This window comes from Plectrocnemia conspersa, unplaced genomic scaffold (genome assembly GCF_051122295.1).
Source record: "Plectrocnemia conspersa isolate PC_06_02 unplaced genomic scaffold, ASM5112229v1 ptg000012l, whole genome shotgun sequence".
NCBI classification, from domain to species: domain Eukaryota; kingdom Metazoa; phylum Arthropoda; class Insecta; order Trichoptera; family Polycentropodidae; genus Plectrocnemia; species Plectrocnemia conspersa.
Window position 1 is genome coordinate 2,569,225 of NW_028277176.1, and position 19,232 is coordinate 2,588,456.

At 32.9% G+C, this 19,232-nt stretch overlaps 3 protein-coding genes across 10 annotated transcripts; 1 reads left to right on the plus strand and 2 right to left on the minus strand.

Moving 5' to 3' along the window:
• Positions 1-1,128: 1,128 nt before the first annotated feature.
• Positions 1,129-3,735, minus strand: LOC148227963 (uridylate-specific endoribonuclease EndoU-like). The gene is made up of 6 exons (XM_088199198.1): positions 3,614-3,735; positions 2,484-3,270; positions 2,290-2,401; positions 1,656-1,884; positions 1,491-1,579; positions 1,129-1,417 (listed from the first exon to the last, which is right to left on the minus strand). The coding sequence occupies exons 1-6, from the start codon at positions 3,669-3,671 to the stop codon at positions 1,178-1,180; spliced, it is 1,515 nt and encodes a 504-aa protein (XP_088055324.1). The 5' UTR covers positions 3,672-3,735; the 3' UTR covers positions 1,129-1,177.
• Positions 3,736-5,955: 2,220 nt separating this feature from the next.
• rasp (protein-cysteine N-palmitoyltransferase Rasp) lies at positions 5,956-16,070 on the plus strand. Of its 8 annotated transcripts, none has more exons than XR_015811560.1 (4): positions 5,956-6,182; positions 6,249-6,438; positions 7,058-7,275; positions 15,607-16,070. XR_015811560.1 is itself a non-coding variant. In XM_088199199.1 (4 exons), exons 1-4 carry the CDS (start codon positions 6,104-6,106, stop codon positions 16,067-16,069), a joined length of 1,494 nt encoding a protein of 497 aa, XP_088055325.1. In that variant the 5' UTR covers positions 5,957-6,103; the 3' UTR covers position 16,070. The 8 variants fall into 8 exon arrangements, 6 of the variants coding, with proteins under 6 accessions (XP_088055325.1, XP_088055327.1, XP_088055330.1 ...); XM_088199199.1 differs by having other exon boundaries at positions 5,957-6,182; positions 6,249-6,982; XR_015811561.1 differs by lacking the exon at positions 15,607-16,070 and adding an exon at positions 12,962-15,271 and having other exon boundaries at positions 5,981-6,182.
• On the minus strand, positions 15,978-18,604 carry rec (minichromosome maintenance 8 factor recombination-defective). The gene is made up of 3 exons (XM_088199197.1): positions 18,319-18,604; positions 18,030-18,259; positions 15,978-17,969 (listed from the first exon to the last, which is right to left on the minus strand). The coding sequence occupies exons 1-3, from the start codon at positions 18,524-18,526 to the stop codon at positions 16,086-16,088; spliced, it is 2,322 nt and encodes a 773-aa protein (XP_088055323.1). The 5' UTR covers positions 18,527-18,604; the 3' UTR covers positions 15,978-16,085.
• Positions 18,605-19,232: the final 628 nt, after the last annotated feature.

Below are 19,232 nucleotides of genomic sequence, written 5' to 3' on the forward strand. Positions count from 1 at the left end.
ATGTGACAACATTAGACTGAAAAATATTATGGGAATTGGAATATAATTTATTACTTGTAGAATGTCTTTTATATACTAGATGTCACATTGTGTTTTATTATTAGCGTATATAAAAATTCGAACCTGCTCCTGGAATTAAACCAATGGCTCTGTATTAACATTTAAAACTTAATGCATGTTGTGAAGCACTGTTTTAAAACATTTAGTATTAATCAAATTATAAATTAATTGTACTGTGTTTGTTTTTATTTCAGAATCATTGACATGGAAAATTTATATTTATTGGAAGTTTTCATAAAATCCATTGATTTTGGTAGAGTAGAACATAGATGTGAAAAAAATAGTATCTTATCAGTTGAAGTGAACTTTTGTGGACTTGTTAAATTTGAAATTAAAAATAGCAAAAGATTTAATTGTAAACGTTATTTGTTTGACAAGGGAGTATCATTATTGTTTTTCAAAGATCGATCTAGCTTCGAAAGACATGTACATTTAAATTTATTTTGCTTCACTGTTTTGGAGAAGAGAAATACGCATACATGTACCTATCCAGTAGGGATAGCGAAATTGAATTTGGTTCCAAAATACTTCCAGTCGTCGAATAAAAAAAAATTAACCATGAGTAGGAATTTATCATTGAAAGATTTATTCTCTACTTGTATTGGAAATGTATCCATTCATTTGAACATCATGTCACTTGGTCCTAGGACTATTCGTTGTTTTGATAATGTCTCTGGAGGTGATTGTCAGATTGCTTTGATGTCTGAAATGTATAAAACCTCTGAAATTAAAGAAACTTGTAGATGTAAATGTAAATGTAAATGTAGTGATCCTTTCGGAAGCATAAGAAATGGTATACAATCATTCAAAAGTTCGATCGATCATCGAAAGTGCGAAAAATGTTCTTGCCAATCAGATTATAAGCCAAAATGTGAAAAATATTGTTCTTGTCGATTAGAATATAAAAATATACTTAAAAAATATTGTTGTAAATCAGAATATGATATATATTCTAATAGCAGTTGCTGTATTAAAGAACCAAAATATAGTGAACATAACTATTGTTGTAAAGGAAATTCTAATTCATGTTCAAGATGTTAAGTCGTCGCATAAAGAAACAATAGATCATAAAAATTAAATGTATTTATTAAAGTTCATCAAATTTTATCAGAGGTATTCAAATATAAATCTCTGGAAAAGCACTTCCAATCATATTCTTGCTACGATATCTGAAATTGTGTGTTCTTAAGTTGAATTTTTGCTGTCCTGTAGATAAAGGACAAGCTTGATCAACCCTGGTAAGGAAGCAGAGAGTATACAGAGACATCTCCAATTCAGGTGAAGTTCCAATGAAGAGAGTATCGACTGGCTTATCGATTCCTTTCATGGTGAAGTGCAGTTTTATGATACCACTTTTCTAAAACACATACACATGTATTAATTATATTCCAACAATAAATTATAATAATTCATTTTGTTACAATACATACAGAGTCAAAGTCTAACTTCTTCATGTAACCCAAATAGTTAACGTTCTTCGATGCTTCTTCAGTTTGGAAATAGAGCCAATTATGTAATCCTTAAATTTATGTAAATTAATAATAGAATTGTATTCTTATTTAAAATAAAATGTATTATGAATTAAAAACACTAACCTGAAACTTCATTATTTTTAATTTCAGCTAAGAATATGTGTTCAAAACCTGAACTTCCAATTTTGCCTAGTCCTCTCGAGTACATGTTGAACCAGATTTGTTTGATTAAATCACGTTGTTGCTTAGAGTCGGGAGAAACTAAACCTTTGTCTCTCAAGAATGTCATTAAGTGCCTCATTACAGGAGTAGCCATAACCAAATCTAAGAAAGCATTCTCTTCATTCCTTTCCTAAAAATATTGGATATATAAATATATATTAAATAAATTATATAATGGTTAAGAAAGTCATATGAGATTGAGCCAAATGAAATTCTAAAAGTTAAATAAATAGTTTAAAGAATGATTGGCATGTAGTATGAATTAGGTATGCATAACGAAGAAAAAACAATAGCTTAAAATAGCCGCTATCCTTGGAACATACTAAAGTGAAGAAGATCTCTATCATTCATTTTTTGAGCATTGAATGGGTGAAGCCCATTGAAATTCATCGGCGAATGAAATGTTAGAATAGTGATGCATGTCTTTCACTTTAACAAGTGTATAAGTGTACATGTGGATCAGACAAGACACAGTCCATAAACTTTCTATGAAATATTTAAAATGTAATTATATATAAATAGAGAGATAAAATACCTGCGGTGTTACATATTCATTGACCGTTGTATTTTGTTCATAATTATCTAATAAAACCTTCATTGCTGCAATTGTAGGAACTTTCCACAAATCTGGTTCAACTACAATCAATCTATAAATTTGTTTTACATAAAAACAGTTTAAATCAATTACTAAATTTTAATATATGTGCATTTGTATTAATATCCACTTACGGCTGTGGTGCTAAATCATCTTTAGAAAAGGATGTGGTCTTTCCTTGGAGATTGATTGTGTAATATTTGCCTAAGTTAGTTTCCTTCTTAAACAAAGCTTCGCTTATTGTCTTCAATTCTGCATCGGTAGCAATTACAGAAGTAGAAGCAGTTGGTGCGTTGCTTCCTTTAACAGTTGCTGGTGTTGTATTGGGTCTTATAACTGTTGTAGGAGCATTGGTAGGTTTTGCTGGAATATTTGGTTGAATGTTCAACGGTGGTTTGGTTGCTACGTTTGCAGCATTACCGGGTGGTTTATTTCCTGCGACGACTGAAGACCAGCTCTTTGGCGGAGCACTGGGCAAAGCGCTCGGAACCACTGGAGCTCCTCCTCTGTTGGGAAGAGATGGAAAATTTTCTTTGACAATCGTCGGTTTAGCAGCTGGTTTCGTTGGTTGAACATTCTGATTTGGTAGTTTATCTCCTGTTGTACTAGTTGAAGGTTGTGCAGTTGGAGCTTTTGGTTGTATTGTTGTTGTGGTTGAAGGTGTTGGATTTAAATTTTTGTTGATAGGAACAGCAGGTGCGTTGGGATTAGGTATTTTATCCGAATCAGTCAAATGATCATTGAACGTTTTGACGATTTGCCTCACGTTTGAAGGTTTAGTAGGTGCAACATAATCTCTGATTGGATTTGGAGGTTGTGGCTTTTGAGGTATTACTGGTGGTGGAGAAGGCGTTACTTTTGGGTTGTTTGACTCAAAGTTTAAGAAATCTAAATTGGCATTTTGTAGACGTTGGTTAGCACCTAAAATAAAAAATATTAAATAACTGATAAATTATATTCTAATTGCTGACCTTTTAGATAAAGCATATTCTTATACATATTTTTTTATCTAATAATTGTGAAACTATGAGTCTTATCCTTGTTTTACATTTTTATTTCAGATTCGTTACATTAATTTTTATTATTTAAAAAAAAAATTAAAATAAAAATAAATTGTAAATTATACACCTAAAAATATATTTAAGCAATTATGAGCAAGTTTTGCCGTTATATTTTTTATTAGTAAAGTAAATCGATTATTTTAGGAGTATGTGAATGTTATTACCATAATATATAATAATAATTGAGCTGAATATATACTAACCAACTACAAGATTGAGGTGTAAACAAATCAACAATAATCCCAGCGTTAGCTTGTCCATGACCTTGTATTGATTTACAAGCGACAAGAAGAATACCGCCGCCTTGTAGATGACGACAATCACTGGTTCTCCTTTCGCATTTGGCAACGCGCTTGCTCAACAAGAAAATATCGCACACATGAGATCACGGTATGGGAGTATGGGGTTACAATAATATTATTATTTGTTAATAATTACGTTTAAATATTGTATATATCATATTTAGAATTCTTAAGTATATTACAATTGTAGTTGGAATTAATATAAAAAATATGTACTTATATATTTTCCTTCATTCGCTATTATTTAAAATAAATCAAGGTCAAAAGTCAAGGTTAATATAGGACAGTGGTGTAAGTCGAGATGAATGCCTGAAATATCTGGGCTCTAATCTTATTTAAAACGTCGTAGTTTTCAATTGTCTTTAGGAGATCGTAATTAGAAATTGTTATAATTATAATTCCTATAAATAATAACAGATTACGTTTTTTTAACTTCATAAATGAATATTGCAAGAATTAATTTAATGCCTACATATTAAAGATTGATTAAAGATCAGTTTTGTTTATTTTCGTTAGTAGTCAGATGGTCAGTTGTCAGACAGTCAATAATATCAGACGGTCAGTTGTCAAACAGTCACTAATTAATTAGACATCTGCTTAAATGTTCTGTTTTTGAATAAAATGATTGGTTATATATGTATATTCTGAATGTTGGTATTTTAACAGAGAACGAAAATATACATTGATAGACATTAAATGAAACAGTTTGAATGAATCTAAGGTATTTTTATACAAAAATCACGTAAAATCTAATAGTATTGTGAGAATGTAAGCCAGGAATAAAAAACAAATAGTTTAGTACTGTAACTATGACGGGTTAATGGCTGCAATCGAAACTTTAGCAGTCGTTTATTAAAATGTTATTGATAATTTATTTACTGTTACTGACTTTAATATGTTACGTCCTTACACTACTGGATTCCGTACTGCACGGACGCGCTGGTGAGCCTATGTACAATGTTAAGTAGATGTAAAATACAACAAATAAAACTATCGTTAACGTTTTATTGGTTTTCCAAGACCTTATTCCGTGGATTAAGGTGGCACAAAAAAGAAGAAAAAACCGCTAACTTATCTATATCACGATTTATATTATGATTTTTTTAATATATATTTATATCACTAATATAATTTGAAAACTAATAAATATAATCATAAGAGACCGAATACTATTGATCAATGCTGTTTGTGGGTGATAATTTTTTTTTTAATGGTACACTGAAAATGTATTTATGAAATTAATTCATTTCCAACCACCTACTTTTATTAACAAGTTTTTTAACCATGACGAATGTAATGAATGTAAAAAACAGCAATTCGTGTTGGATATCGAATATAACGATAAATATCTATAAACAAATCTAAGCGGTCTTTATTAATCATATGTTTTGCATACTTTGTGAATTAAACCAAGTTATTATTTAAAATTTTCAGACTTATTTTACTAATTATTAGATTTAAGTAATCTTAATATGAAATGTTCAGAGCACAAAAAGTGAACTCGACAAATGACCATTTCGAGAAAAATTAAATTAAGTTTTAAATCGTACGATTTAACGCCTTTGAACTTCTTTCTCTGGGTTTTTAAAAGTTAATGTTAACAAGCCCATGATCACCCAAGCCTTAAGGGGAGAAATTAGACGCTGTATATTTAAAATCCAGCTACAGTTATGCCAAACCGTGATTGAAAATTTAGTCAAGAGAACGCAAATGTGTCAGCAATGCAAAGAAAGATTTATCAGATATGTTGTTTAATACAAAATTTTCACATGTCTACTTTGCGATTTAATCAAAATCTCTGATTTTTTTTCAAAAAATACTGTTTTATTTAAAATTTAAATTTTCTGCTCTTGTTGGAATACCTTTATAAATAAATTAAATTAAATGATTGTATTGTTTTATTATTTAATATCTCTAAAACATATACATGGGATTAAGAATGAGCTCAATAGTAATCTTTATGAGGCATTGTGAACACTAATTAGAAATACGTATGAGTCATGAAGAAAGCATACTAGTAGCAAAGAATTCGAATTTTAATAATAATTGGTATTGCAATACTAATAAAATTATTAAATTTAAAATAATTTTACCCCTTTTTTGTATAACGAAAAAATGAAAATGTAAAAAAATTGATAAGCAATATAAATATGATAATATTTAAGTCTGCGTTGTATAATATATATTTTATTTTATTCAATGCACAACATATTTTTTGATAATAAACATATGGTCAATAAAACAACTGTTATGACAAAAAAATAAAAAGTGTTTATTTAGGCTTATCTGTCAAAAGTTCAACTGTCATTCTAACGTAAAATAACGACATAAATGGGTTGATTTTAAAAAAACGCATTGCATAAATGCGAAAAGTTAGCTTTACAATATCATATGGAATTTGCAATCTGTTTTATTGTATGGATAAGCGCCGCTATATTTAGTTTATTGAACGTATACCAATTTGGTAGAAGTATGTTTTGTTTTTAATGAATTATTGTGTTTATATGTGAACCGATCAGATTATAATTATTTTCAGATGTAGACAAGTCTGAATTATTCGCTTCTGATTTTGAAAGTGGTTGGAGTATAATCGGAAGATCGAAAGATGTATCTGATTACGAATGGAGCTCATGGAAAGCCGTTTCAATTTATTTATTACCATGGATTTGCATACACGCGATTGTATCTGAATTTTTACGAAATAAGATAACGCATCTTAAATTATGGTATTGCTTATTACCTATAGTGTTCATCTTAGTCAAATTGGGATTGTACGCATTTGCATTGTTGTTGCTACAACCAATCATTTATTGGATTGTTTTAAAATATAACTTGAAGATCAAATGGGTTTGGTTGTTCAGCTCTGTGTTTTTAATATTGTTCAATGGCATGAAGTATCAGTATGAAAACGATAATGATTATTATTTAAAAGTATTGAGAATGACTGAAAACGAATTTAATATGATGTCCGTCGCTGTATTCTGGATACAGTTACGCTGCATAAGTTATTGCTTAGAAATGTTCGAATTTAGAGAGAAATGTAGTTTTTTAAATATGCTGTGTTATTGCATTTACTTGCCACTATTATTCTTGGGACCGGTTATATTATACAACGATTTTTATTCTTCTTTGCAAAGCAATCCAAAGTTATCGTTTAATGAAAGACTTTATAATTTGTTTTTAAACGTCGGTAGATACTTGTGCTGGTATATATTTCTGGAGTTTTCTTTACATTTTATTTATTTCAACGCTTTACAGTACAACATTGACGTTAGTTTCTTTTTTAAAAATACATATTTATTAATTATGTGTACATATTTTATTAATATGTATTTAATATTTTAGGTCGTGAACATCATGCCAGATTGGTGTTTATACGGTGGCGGCTTATGGATGGGTTTATATTTTTATCTCAAGTATTTAGTCACTTACGGTATCGCAGGATCGATGGCTGCATTAGACAATATAGTACCCGAAACTCCACCTTTGTGCATTGCAAGAGTGCATCTTTATTCGCAAATGTGGAAGTATTTTGATGTGGGACTACACAAATTTTTAATTAGGTATTTCATTATAACATAATATACAGGCTGTTCAAAAAAGTGATGAACTATTAAAATAATGCATTACTCTATAGTAAATAGTTTTTATACTGAATCATTTTATTTAAAAAGCTTACCATGCGTGTCTGTAATTTTCAAATTGAGTGAGTTTCACGAGCAGCTATATATTTATTTATTTATTGTCATAAGTTTGACAGTGATAATATTTTAAATCTAAAGAAAAATTATTTTATATTTTTGAAACTTGCTCTTCTAAATATTGAGCACTGTGACTTTAAATTTTAAAAATATTAAAAAATGTTCCTTAAATGTTATCATATCTTAAAATTAACGATAATTGGTCTGTGTAACCACCGAAGAAACGATAATTAATGAATATTATAAAATTTTCTGAAACTCTAAAATTCTTTTTTTCTTTAACTTTATTGCCCATTAAATTAATAAATTCGCCATAAGTTTAGTGAGATAAATAATTTACATACCCAGATCTGATATTCAATTTTTTAAATGATTTTTAAGGAATTCATCAAAGTAAGTTAATCATTCAATACATGTCATAAAATTATCTTCGTCATGTCCCTAAAATACTAATAATTTTACCATGGCTACGATTCTAATTAAAACATTTCGCCAATATTTTTGTTCTATGTCAATTTGTTGGATCAATTTATAGTCAACGTTCTCAGCCGAATGAAGGCGAAAGCCATGCATTTGCATGCATTCTCAGAAATGCGTATGCACGTAAACGTTTCGTTGACTTTTATTATTGAAGAAAAAAATAAATCAAACAGCTCATATAATTTCCATAAAAAATCTAAAAAAGTCTCAAATCTATCCCGAAAATATGTCATTTCAGTGAAATCATATTGGAATACATTTTCACCGGTAAATATATATTTTTATCAGTGAAAATTTAATTTATTTGGCAGGTATGATTTCAAGTTTTCCATATGTAGTAATATATAAATTTACATACTTATCATTATTTATTTACTTGCAATGAATTTATAAATGTTATAGTGAATGTGTATTTTTCGCTAAAGTTATTTTTTCACTAATGAAGTCCAAATATATTTTCACCAGTAGATATGTGTTTCTACTAGCGAAAATATAATTTAACTGATATATTTTTTTAATTTGACAGTTACGAAACGTACATTTGCTGTTCAAATCCAAACCTAACCTATGCGAATTAATCAAACTCAATTTGACCTAATGTTCTAAAACTAATTATAGTATTAGAATTTTCATTAGGTCAAGTCAAAAATACCAACTAAACCGACTCAATTCTCAGAAGAAAAAGTACAGACAGATGTCGCATCTCGCATATTGTTCCATAGTTTGTCTGCACTGCGATATAACACAGATATATATTTTTACCAATGAAAATATAATTTATCTGACAGGTGCTAGTAAAGTAGTAGTGAACTTTAATTATTCTTTCTCAGAAGTCAAAAATTCACGCCAAAAGCAATAAAACCGTGTCGGCGCCGTCGCAATGAGAACACTCGGTAACGAGTGTTCTCACAGCGACAGCACGATTTTATCGCTTTTGATGTAGATTTTTGACTTCTGAGAAAAAATAATTGTTTTTTGCGCTTTCCTATTAGTCAAAATTCGGTTTATACATTCCTTATTTAATTTGTAATATTATTATAAGTCATAGTATGAACGCTAGATTAGCATGCATACCCACTACAACGGCGCCAACACGATTTTATTGCTTTTGACGTGAATTTTTTACTTCTGAGAAAGGATAATTGTTTTTTGCGCTCTCATATTGGTCAAAATTCGGTTTAAATATGCTTAATTTTTTTTTTTAAATGTTTTTATTTCGATATAAAATAGTGGTACAATAAATTACAATATTTAAAATACAAATATTAGTGCCTAGTTTTATATCTATTTCCTAATTTTACAAATATGAATTTAAATTAATATACTACGGGATTTTATCTTATAGCATGGTGTTTATGTTCACTTAAAGTTTAACAAGAATATATATATATAAAAGGGTTATAAAGTCAATAGAGATAAAAGAAAAGAATAACCTGGAGTTGAGTATTAAAGCAAAATATGCTTGAGCATCTTGTATTTGTACTTAAATTTAAACTTCAAATTGAGTTTTATTTTATCGTAATCACCGATACCTGCAATGAATGGGTTGTCGTGGTCTCGCGGTATATTTTTGTAATAATTTTCCGTCTGTTGGAAAACAATGTCTTTTATTGTGGGAATCGCGTTTTCCAAGTGGGGTTTTTTTAAATTCGTGTAAAATGGAATGTTGTAAATTATTTTAACGGCTTTGTTTTGTATTACTTGGAGCTTGTTGTAATTAGTGTTGTTAGTATTGCTACAGACTGGGCTTGCGTATGTTAGGACGGGTCTAATTAACTCTTTATAAAGTAATATTTTATTATTTCTAGAGAGCCCACTGCGTCTATTAAAAATAGGTCTTAAGGAATTTATCACGGCTAGTCCTTTGGATTTGATCTCCCTAATGTGTTTATTAAAATTTAGTTTGGAGTCCAAGTGGGTACCCAAGTATTTAACGCTGCTCTTCCATTCAACGTCAGCTCCGTCTACTGTTTTGAGAGGAACGGGAAGAGGTTTTCTACGGGCGGTAAAGATGATGGCTTCAGTTTTAGCTTGGTTAATTTTGATCCGACACTTTTTAAAATATTCATTTAATTGCATAAAGGATTTATTTAACTTGGAGGATATTTTGTCAAGACTATAGAAGCTTGTTATGACTGCTGAGTCGTCTGCATATATAGATAAGTGTGTGTTTTTTAGGGTCGGTATGTCATTGGTGTAGAGCAGTGGTTCTTAACCTTTTCAAAGTCACGGTGCACTTTTAATCATGGGAAAAAGTGGCGGTGCACCAGAATTAAGAAGTCGAAAAATATATGTGGACATAATTTTTATTACATATTTTAAAAAAATAATAGTTACAAATTTTTAACATATTTTTTTAAATTATATTATATAAAAAAGTTTAGTATTGAAAATAAATTTAGGTAGTTAATTTTGCCCTAGAACCAATTTTTAATTACGTGTTTTATTAAAAATATTTGTATTAATATTTAAAGGTGCTCTTTGGGTGGCAAATCTAAGTGGTGCATTTTCCTCCCTTTGTTTACCCAAAATGACGTTCCTGCTTAACATAATGGAATTTATATGATCAATCAAAAATTAATTAATGTGATACCTGAGCTTGTTGGCTTTTGCAGATATCAGAAATATTACGTCGAATATTTTATGTAGTTACCCTGAATTCTTCGTTTAAATTTTTTTCTGTCTTTCTCGTTTTTTAGTTTTCAAATTAGTTGTTGTTGAGAAACCAAGCTCACACAAATATGATGTTGAAAACTGTAACAAAATTTTCAGTGCCTTCATGTAAAGAACTGAATATTCCTTTTGGACAGTAATCCAAAAATTCTTCATAGTTATTTCGGAAAATTTAATTTTTAGAGTACGATCAGTCGACAATTAGACTAATTTGATGATTTCGTATCCGGCCATAATTTTCTATATTTAAGAATGGAAAGTAATGTGCAATTTTTTCTTCCAATAAAGTTAAATGGTCTATTATTGCGGAAATAACTCCCTTGGGAATGTTTTCTTTAAGTGAAGGAAACATATCTACTTTTTTTTCTATTATTCGATTTTTCGAAAGAGTTATTTTTTTCCGAAATCCTGTCAATTTGTCAATGGATATCATGAATTTTTCGTTTTTTCCTTGAATGCTTGTGTTAACGTTATTTAAGTAATTAAAAATATCTGCTAAATATGCCACTTTAGCATACCAATCATTATTATGAAGACATTTTACAAAATCATCCATACCTTCATTTCGAAAAAGATTAACAATTCATTCTTAAGTTCTATGAATCGGCATAAAACTTTACCCTTAGATAACCACCTGACTTCAGTGTGAAAAAGCAAACACTCGTACATAGCTTCCATAGAAATGCAAAGTTTTTTAAACATGCGTGTTTTTAAAGGTCTTGATTTTATGAAATTCACTATATTTACAACTTGGTTTTAGTGTTGCTGGTAATGTTTTCGAAACTAAAGATTCTCTATGTAAAAAACAGTGCGTAAATATAATATTAGGTTTTCTTGTCTTTGCAAGGGTTACAAATCCTTTAAATGAGCCTACCATTGAAGGAGCACCATCCATACAAATTCCTACACATAACTCCCATGATATTTTAAATTGTTCTAAATATGAATAAATAAGATCAAAAACATCTTGTCCTGTCGTATGCTCGGTAAGTTCTTTGCAGCATAGATATTGATTCACTATTTTGTTTTAATTTATGAAACGAACGAAGCCTAGTATTTGTGCCTTACCGCTAATGTCAATAGATTCGTCGACTTGTAAAACAAAATATCGCTTGGAAAGTTTATTGTTAACTGTTTTCTCAGTATCATCTGACATATTTAATTTTTTGTTTATTGTATCGTTTGAAAGAGGAATTTTCATAATTTCCTTTTTGCTTCATCACCAAACATAATTTTTCCTATTTCACAATATGCAGGTAAAATTAGAGACTCTGCTATATTATGTGGTTTTAATTGTACAGCAATCAATTCAGCAATCTTGTATGACGCCAGTTGTGCTTTATCGGAAATTTTAACAGTTTTTTCAAAATATTTCGCTTGTTTATTTTGCGTGCTTAACAATCTTTCGAAGTAATCTTTACTTTTTGATGCAAGATCGGCGTGCTTCGTAGTGAAGTGGCGATTTAACTTGTCAGTATACATCGCGCTATTGGACAGTTTTTCTCCACATACAACACATAGTGGAATGTGATATCCTTCCTCATTGATGCTAGTAAAACTGAAACGTAAATATTCTTCAGAATACTGTCCATAATTTTTTTTTATTTTACTGGATATATTTTCTTTTGTATGAGACGTATGATGTCTAGTAACATATTCACTACTTCTTCCACTTGTACTCCCAGTGTCATTAATATTTTGTTCTGATTCACAATTTCGTTTGGTAATAAATTTATCCATTGTGGGGTATCACGACTATAATAAAATATAAATTGATTGAAACATTAAAATTTTACTATTTTGCGGAATTTTTGTTTTTACCAATTTTCTCGCGGTGCACTTGCAATAAGCTCGCGGTGCACTGGCGCACCGGTTAAGAACCACTGGTGTAGAGTATAAAGAGATATGGCCCCAAAATACTCCACTGGGGAACTCTAGCTGGGATATTACGTGGTATTGATAGCTCGTCGTTTAATGAAACGACATAACTTTGTCCGTTAAGGTAAGAGCGAATAGTGCGAATGAATCGAGTGTATCGTTTTGTTTTAATTTATGGATTAGTCCGTCATGCCAAACAGTATCAAATGCTTTTTCAGCATCGATCATCAATAATCCACTGCTCTTTTTCACATTCATATTGGCCGATATGTGCTTAGTCAGACGTGTGATTTGGTGTATGGTGGTGTGACCTTCGCGGAAACCGAACTGTTCATTTATAAGTTTATCTTTAATCGATTCCTTTAAGCGAGATAAGATAACTTTCTCAAAGATCTTGTTAAGTGTGGGTAAAAGACTTATCGGGCGATAACTAATTGCTTCTGACGCGTTTTTCCCCGGTTTTTTAATAGGGTGTATTTTTGCAGTTTTGAGGCTCATATTTTTTTCGGTTTTTCAGATGAGGCTCATAACGGCACTGAATCCACGTTCTACCAAATAGGAAGACTGAAAAGCAATCAACAGCTTCTGTACAATAACCCATAATGCTGAATATAAAATTGGGATCTGTTTTTGTAACCAGAACGTTGTCGTATCCTAGTTTAAACATTGGTTTCAGCTTCTAATTTGTGGATAATTCAATAAGTTGCTCCTGTATTAGTATGTATTCATCTGTATTTGTGCTCTGAGTACGACTACTTGCAAAAAGGTTCAACACCCAGTCGGGAATATCCAAGTGAATAATATCTTTGGTTAAGGTCCGAATAAAGCGATGTTAAGTGTTGACAATAAGCAAACAAATCTTCATCTCTATTTTGCAATTTTGAAAGATTGGAAACTGAGAATATTCTCCTCTTCCCTATTTTTATTTGTACAGCAAAAGTTTTGCAACAAATGCAGATATTACATTTTTAGTTTTGATTAAATTTAATACTTTCAAATTAGTCTCGTTAAATCTGGCAAATAAATTAGTCATATAAGCGATGTCATTTTTTGAGATATTTAAATTGTGACGCAAATCATTGTCTTTACTCTCCAGGAATTCCAACACTGAAACAAAGAGCGAATAGAAGGGATCCAAACATGCACTTTTAGATAACCAACGTACTTCTGTGTTAAGTAGTAAACGATTATAGTCATAAGTCATCATCATTTTTCAAACAAAGTTGAGCAAATAATCTCTCATTTAAGGCATTCCTTTTGATTTTATTAACTGCTCTACTGACATAATGTAGTGATTCATGCAAACGTTCACTAAGGTTTTTTGCGAGAAAATGATGTCGATGAATCACACAATGTACCGATAAAACATTCGGTATAGCTTGCTTTAAGTATGCCAGAAAGCTTCGGTGTCGTCCTACCATTGCCGGAGCACCGTCAGTAGCAACAGAGATGACATTAGTCAAGGGTATAGCTTTTACATCGAAAAATCTTTTTAATTCATTAAATAACGTTTCACCTTATGTATCAGTTTCCAAACATTTATCAAATAACAATTATTGTGATTTTTTATTCATTGTTATTTATTTTAACTTACATATTAATAAAAACGTGTCACAATTTTTTTATTTTATATTAAACCTTGCGCGGACCCCTTGACGTTGTTCAGAGACCCCCAAATCAATTTAAATTTTCGACGGACCCCCTGAATGATCCCGGGGACTCCATAGGGACCACTTTGGGAACCATTGATCTAGATATTCCACGAGTAGCAACGCCATGTCCATTTTTGTTGCACACTTTCCAGCTTTATGGCGTAATTCCTGAAGAAGCAGCATCATTCTTTTGAGTTCCGAGATGGAAATATATGCAGGCCCGCTCACCGGCTCCGTGGATGAATTATCCGTAGGGATAGTGCGGGTCCGGGTGGCCGTAGCGTAGGACGCCATGCTGGTTCCTGGTGAAGAGACCGAGGCAGTTGCGTCTTCTTCAGCGGTGGGAAGTGTCGTTCTCCCAAGAAGATGCTGGAGTTCTCGATTGCGGTGGCAGCGGCAGCTGGGATGGGCTTCCGCTGTCTTTTGTTGGTGGTTTCGATGTACTCTACCCGTCGTGGACATTTGCTGTAGTTGGCCGGGTGGTCTCCCTCACATCCGGCGCATTTTGCTGAAGTCTCGCGTTCATTTTTCTCGCATTCTGACGTGGGATGACTAGCGGCGCATTTGACGCATCTAGGGCTGCGATGGCAATTCTGTGCAGCGTGTCCGTATAGCTGGCACCTGAAGCATTGAGTGGCACGACCATTAGGTTTCCTGTACCTTTCCAACGTGGCCTTTGCGAAGCAAATGTCCCGGATGCTTCTTATTTCGGTTGGTGTCGTTGATGATGCGAACTGCACCAGGTATAGCGATGAGGGTCCTGATTTGGTTGTCATTTTGGGGACCTTAATGACTTTGAGGCCCTGCTTCTTCAGGTCATCAGCGATGTCTTCGGTGGGGATATCGGGAAGGCCACGAAGGACGGACTTGACAGTTTTGTTGTAAACAAAACTGTCAAGTCCGTCAAAACTATCAAAACTGTTGATCGAGCGACGCACAATGAATGGTGACGTTTCCCCTTCCCGTGTATCGAAGGGTGAAGCTAGGTGACTTGATGATCGATCTTACCAGATCGACTGTCTGTCTGTGGGAGCCGGTTATTTCCATAACAACCGGCGGGATCCTTTGAGAAGCCTTACTTCTGTCAGCGAGTCATAGCGATTGTGGCTCGCAGTTGGGCGTTTGATGTCCGCAGTGGGCTTCGCCGTTTTTTTCGGATGCTGCCATTCATTACCATTTGTAGTTGTAGTTGTCGGCGCTCCGAAGAATTCAGTGATGGTGCCGAGAGCCCGCTTTCTATTTTGGGTCCTCCCCATGTCGGTAAAAAATACGCATGTCATTTAATGAAATCGAAATCTTGATAAAAACGACCATTTACTGGCCGACTTTTACCCTCTTGGAAAAAGCTAAAATGATGTCCCTGGTCACCAAAAACTTTTTGATCTGCATTTGACTAAAAGAAGGCATAAAAAATATATAATATAAAAATCGGAAAATTTTTGAACAGCCTTCGTTCGTATCTTTGTAATATTTTTTAAATAATGAAATATTGAATACATTTTTTTTCCAGATATATTTACAAGCCTGTGATGAATAGCTTTAAAATATGCAAGATCAATCATCTCTTCATAAAATCTTTCGCCTCATTACTATGCTTCATATTTGTTTTGTTTTGGCATGGAGCGAATTATTTTATACTAATATGGACGTCTCTGAATTACTTGGGTATAGTAACAGAAAACATTGGATCTACCATTCTACATCTGCCTGTCTATCAACGCTTCGAAAAGCTATACGTCGACACCACAATAAGGAAGGAGAGATTTTATGCCATTTTATCAACGCCGATATTAGTGGTTTCCGCAATATCAAATTTTTACTTTTTCGCTGGATCAGAAATTGGCGATATTTACGTAAAAAGAGTAATTGGACAATCAATGATCAATTTTATAGGAATGTTTATTATTATTTATTCGTGTTGTAGAGTGTCACAATATTTGAACAATGTACGAGCAAATAAAATTAGAACATAAATATAATTTATTTTATTTATACCGACAGAACTTTATACGTGTTTGGTCCTTTTAGTAGCAAATAACCGTGGACGTGTAATGCTTCGATCAAAGTGGTAGCATCTCCGGTCAATTTATGCATCTTATGAAAATACAACAGTTCATTCCTTGTGAAGATATCTTTACCCAATCTAGAAACTTGTTGCATGATTGTGTTGATAAACTTTTTAATATGACTCTTTGAACTTATACCGGAACCGTGAACAGATCTATTCATTTGCACAGAGCCAAATTCGTCACATAAAGTATCGAGCAAGCTATGTTTCATAATTTCTACAACATCTTCAGCATCTTTTTCCGTAGCTTCTTCTCTCAAGCAGACACGAGCGCGAGCTTGAGTCAGTCTAACGCATGCTTCTAATTGTCTCGTCGTAATTGGAGCTCCGCCTACGTTCGATTTGTGCGATTCTCGCAATTTAAGAAAGAAATCTTTGAGTACAGCTTTGGCTTTATCGTTTAATTTAGGATGTACATATTTCTTGGAATATGCGATATATTTCCTCAATAATACAATAGGCAAAGGATGAAATTCTTCGTCTTGCGGTAGTTTCAATAAATCTATTAATTTCTCGTTTCCCTCATTGCTTTTTAGAGTGTTTGTTATCCTAGAGGTGTTAACGTTTTTAACGTGGTCACTTGTGTGCATCGCTAACACGTGGTCGGATAGTAAAGAATCTAAATATTCATTCGGACAATCTAATAATATGAAAACTAGGTCGAATCTAGATAGTAGAGGTGCGCTCATCTTTAAGTTTTCGCAGACTGTTTTAGATCTGTCGTAGTGTCCTTGCGATGGATTCGCAGCTGCTAGGACAGTCGGAGCCGCAGCTAAGCGACACACTACCCCTCCCCTAGCAACGCTCACCGATCCTTGCTCCATTGCTTCCAATAAAGCTCCATGTCCGGTTCCATTTAATTTATCTAGCTCATCAACACAGCAAATGCCACGATCGGCGAGAACTAAAGCGCCGGCTTCTAGTGTGAATCCTCCGCCTTCGGCTCTCGTTAACGATACTGTTAAACCAGAAGCAGTACAAGCGTTCCCACATACGTACACGCCTCTGGGAGCGGCTAAAGTGGCAGCTTGTAATAATTGAGATTTACCCAATCCAGGATCGCCTACGATCAATATGTGCGGATTAGATCTAGATCCGCCTTCGATTTCAGTGCCGCCCATTAAACCCAAGATCAAGCCGGCTTTGACTATCTCATGACCGAAAATCGACGGACACAAAGAATGGACCAAGAGTCTGAATACGTTATCAGTTGCGTGTATTTCTTGAATTGCGTAATAATCCTTCAGTGTAAAAGTCAACGTGGGATGATTCAACGTCCTTTGATTGTGAACGGCTATAGCTTCAATATAAATTTGCATCAATCGAGCTGCTCCTTTATCGTTACCCCGACTATCTTCACGCACTTGAACCACTCCAGTTACTGAAAGCAAATCACCGGGACTTGCCATTCCGACTAGATCGCCATGCAATTCGACTTCGACGCTCCTAGGAATAGATCCAGAAACGCCATGAACTTGTGTTTCTTGTATTTTAGCAACCTGACAATCGAACGTCACCGTGAATGGAGACGATTGCAGTGGCTCAAATTTGCTAAACCCGTGACATGATACGCACGAAGTTGGTAATGTATAAATTCCTTGCGGTTGCGGCAGAGCTTGAGTTCCATGGCAAGACGAACATTCAAACGCCATAGTTTTACAAATCAATCCAGGACTTCCGACTCTAATCACAGTGCCTCTAATAGTTACTAACTTACCAAAATAATTAACTTTTAAACTAGTCAACGGTAAAATAGGACTATGATTAATCGGTCTCACCAATATTTTATCTTCAGCGTCGAAAATCTGAAAAGATAATTTTTTATTATATGATCGAATATTTAAAATACTAATAAAAATAATTACATGATGAGCAGCTACGCCTAGACAATCTAACGTTCCACGAGGATCGTTGTTCAAATCGTCGTTGAATGAAGACCAAGCCGTTTTAAATTCATCCTCTTGCAATATATGAGTCAAATCTAACTGGACATAGCTATATTTTTCCAATACCATTGTGAAAGATGACTTGTTTCGGTGAAAATATTCTTCAGCTGCTTTTATTTTGTTGTGTTCATCCGAATTGTCCACAAATACTATATAAAAGATGTATTACAAATCAAAACTAAAATAATATCATAAGCAGTTTGGATACCTTCGTGAGGGTAATAGAGCTTCCAGCCTTTGTACGGTCCTGTATATTGTAAGACATTTGGGGTAATTGCTTGTTGTATTCCAGAATCGTTGGCATTGCTTGTGCTTCTTGATGGTCCTGCTCTATTTTGGAAGTTTCTTCTACCGCGGTTGTATTGAAATCGCCCCCTTCCACGATTCCATCCGCGCGGTCTATTATTTTCACTCATTTTAATCTAAATATATAACTTTAGTGACATGTATGACAATTTGAGAGTACCGCTAAATTTGACATACGGTCTAAAGATTGCGACCATAAATCTTTTGACATTTATTTTTCAATAGGATAAAAATTCCTAAGATGTATTTATTATAAAATAAGAAAAATACTATTAACACACTAATTTTAATTTCGAGTTTTTAAAATAAATATAATTGTTATAAAACATTTTATTCACAAAATTAGCTCATAATTCGGCTTCCATAAACTATGTCACAGGCTTAGAGTATGTGAGAGGGGGAGTCAGTGAAATTGTGACAGTGTGAAACATACAGGAGTATGGTTTAATACAATCTTGTGACATAGGTGGGGGGGGGGGTGTTAAGAAGTCACAAAAAACCTATGACATCATTTATGGAAGTCGTACAAATAAAGTGCCTGTAAATAAAGGTTTTATTTATTTAATCGTATTTTTTCTAATTGATTTGTGACACCCCTAGTAAAAAGTGTTATGGTTAAGATGCTTAGAATAATACAAGCGTAAATTTTCATTTCGTTCTTATACGGCTGCCGTTTGCTCATTACAAGCACGGGCGAAGGCCAACTTATTGTTTAATATGTAGAAAGTGGAAAATAAATAGTCATCCAATTGTTTCGCTGGTCTTTCGAAGCCTCGCTAAGACGTAATTCCCGTGCAGTAGTACAGCTATAGTAGT

Coding starts and splice junctions, on each gene's coding strand:
- rasp (XM_088199199.1), top strand. CDS start 6,104: ATGGAATTTGCAATCTGTTTTATTGTATGGATAAGCGCCGCTATATTT. Junction 6,983..7,057: donor CTTTACAGTACAACATTGAC/GTTAGTTTCTTT, acceptor TTAATATTTTAG/GTCGTGAACATCATGCCAGA. Junction 7,276..15,606: donor CTACACAAATTTTTAATTAG/GTATTTCATTAT, acceptor TTTTTTTTCCAG/ATATATTTACAAGCCTGTGA.
- LOC148227963 (XM_088199198.1), bottom strand. CDS start 3,671: ATGGACAAGCTAACGCTGGGATTATTGTTGATTTGTTTACACCTCAAT. Junction 2,402..2,483: donor GATGATTTAGCACCACAGCC/GTAAGTGGATAT, acceptor ACAAATTTATAG/ATTGATTGTAGTTGAACCAG. Junction 1,418..1,490: donor AGAAGTTAGACTTTGACTCT/GTATGTATTGTA, acceptor TATGTGTTTTAG/AAAAGTGGTATCATAAAACT.
- rec (XM_088199197.1), bottom strand. CDS start 18,526: ATGAGTGAAAATAATAGACCGCGCGGATGGAATCGTGGAAGGGGGCGA. Junction 18,260..18,318: donor GCTCTATTACCCTCACGAAG/GTATCCAAACTG, acceptor TCTTTTATATAG/TATTTGTGGACAATTCGGAT. Junction 17,970..18,029: donor TAGGCGTAGCTGCTCATCAT/GTAATTATTTTT, acceptor TTATCTTTTCAG/ATTTTCGACGCTGAAGATAA.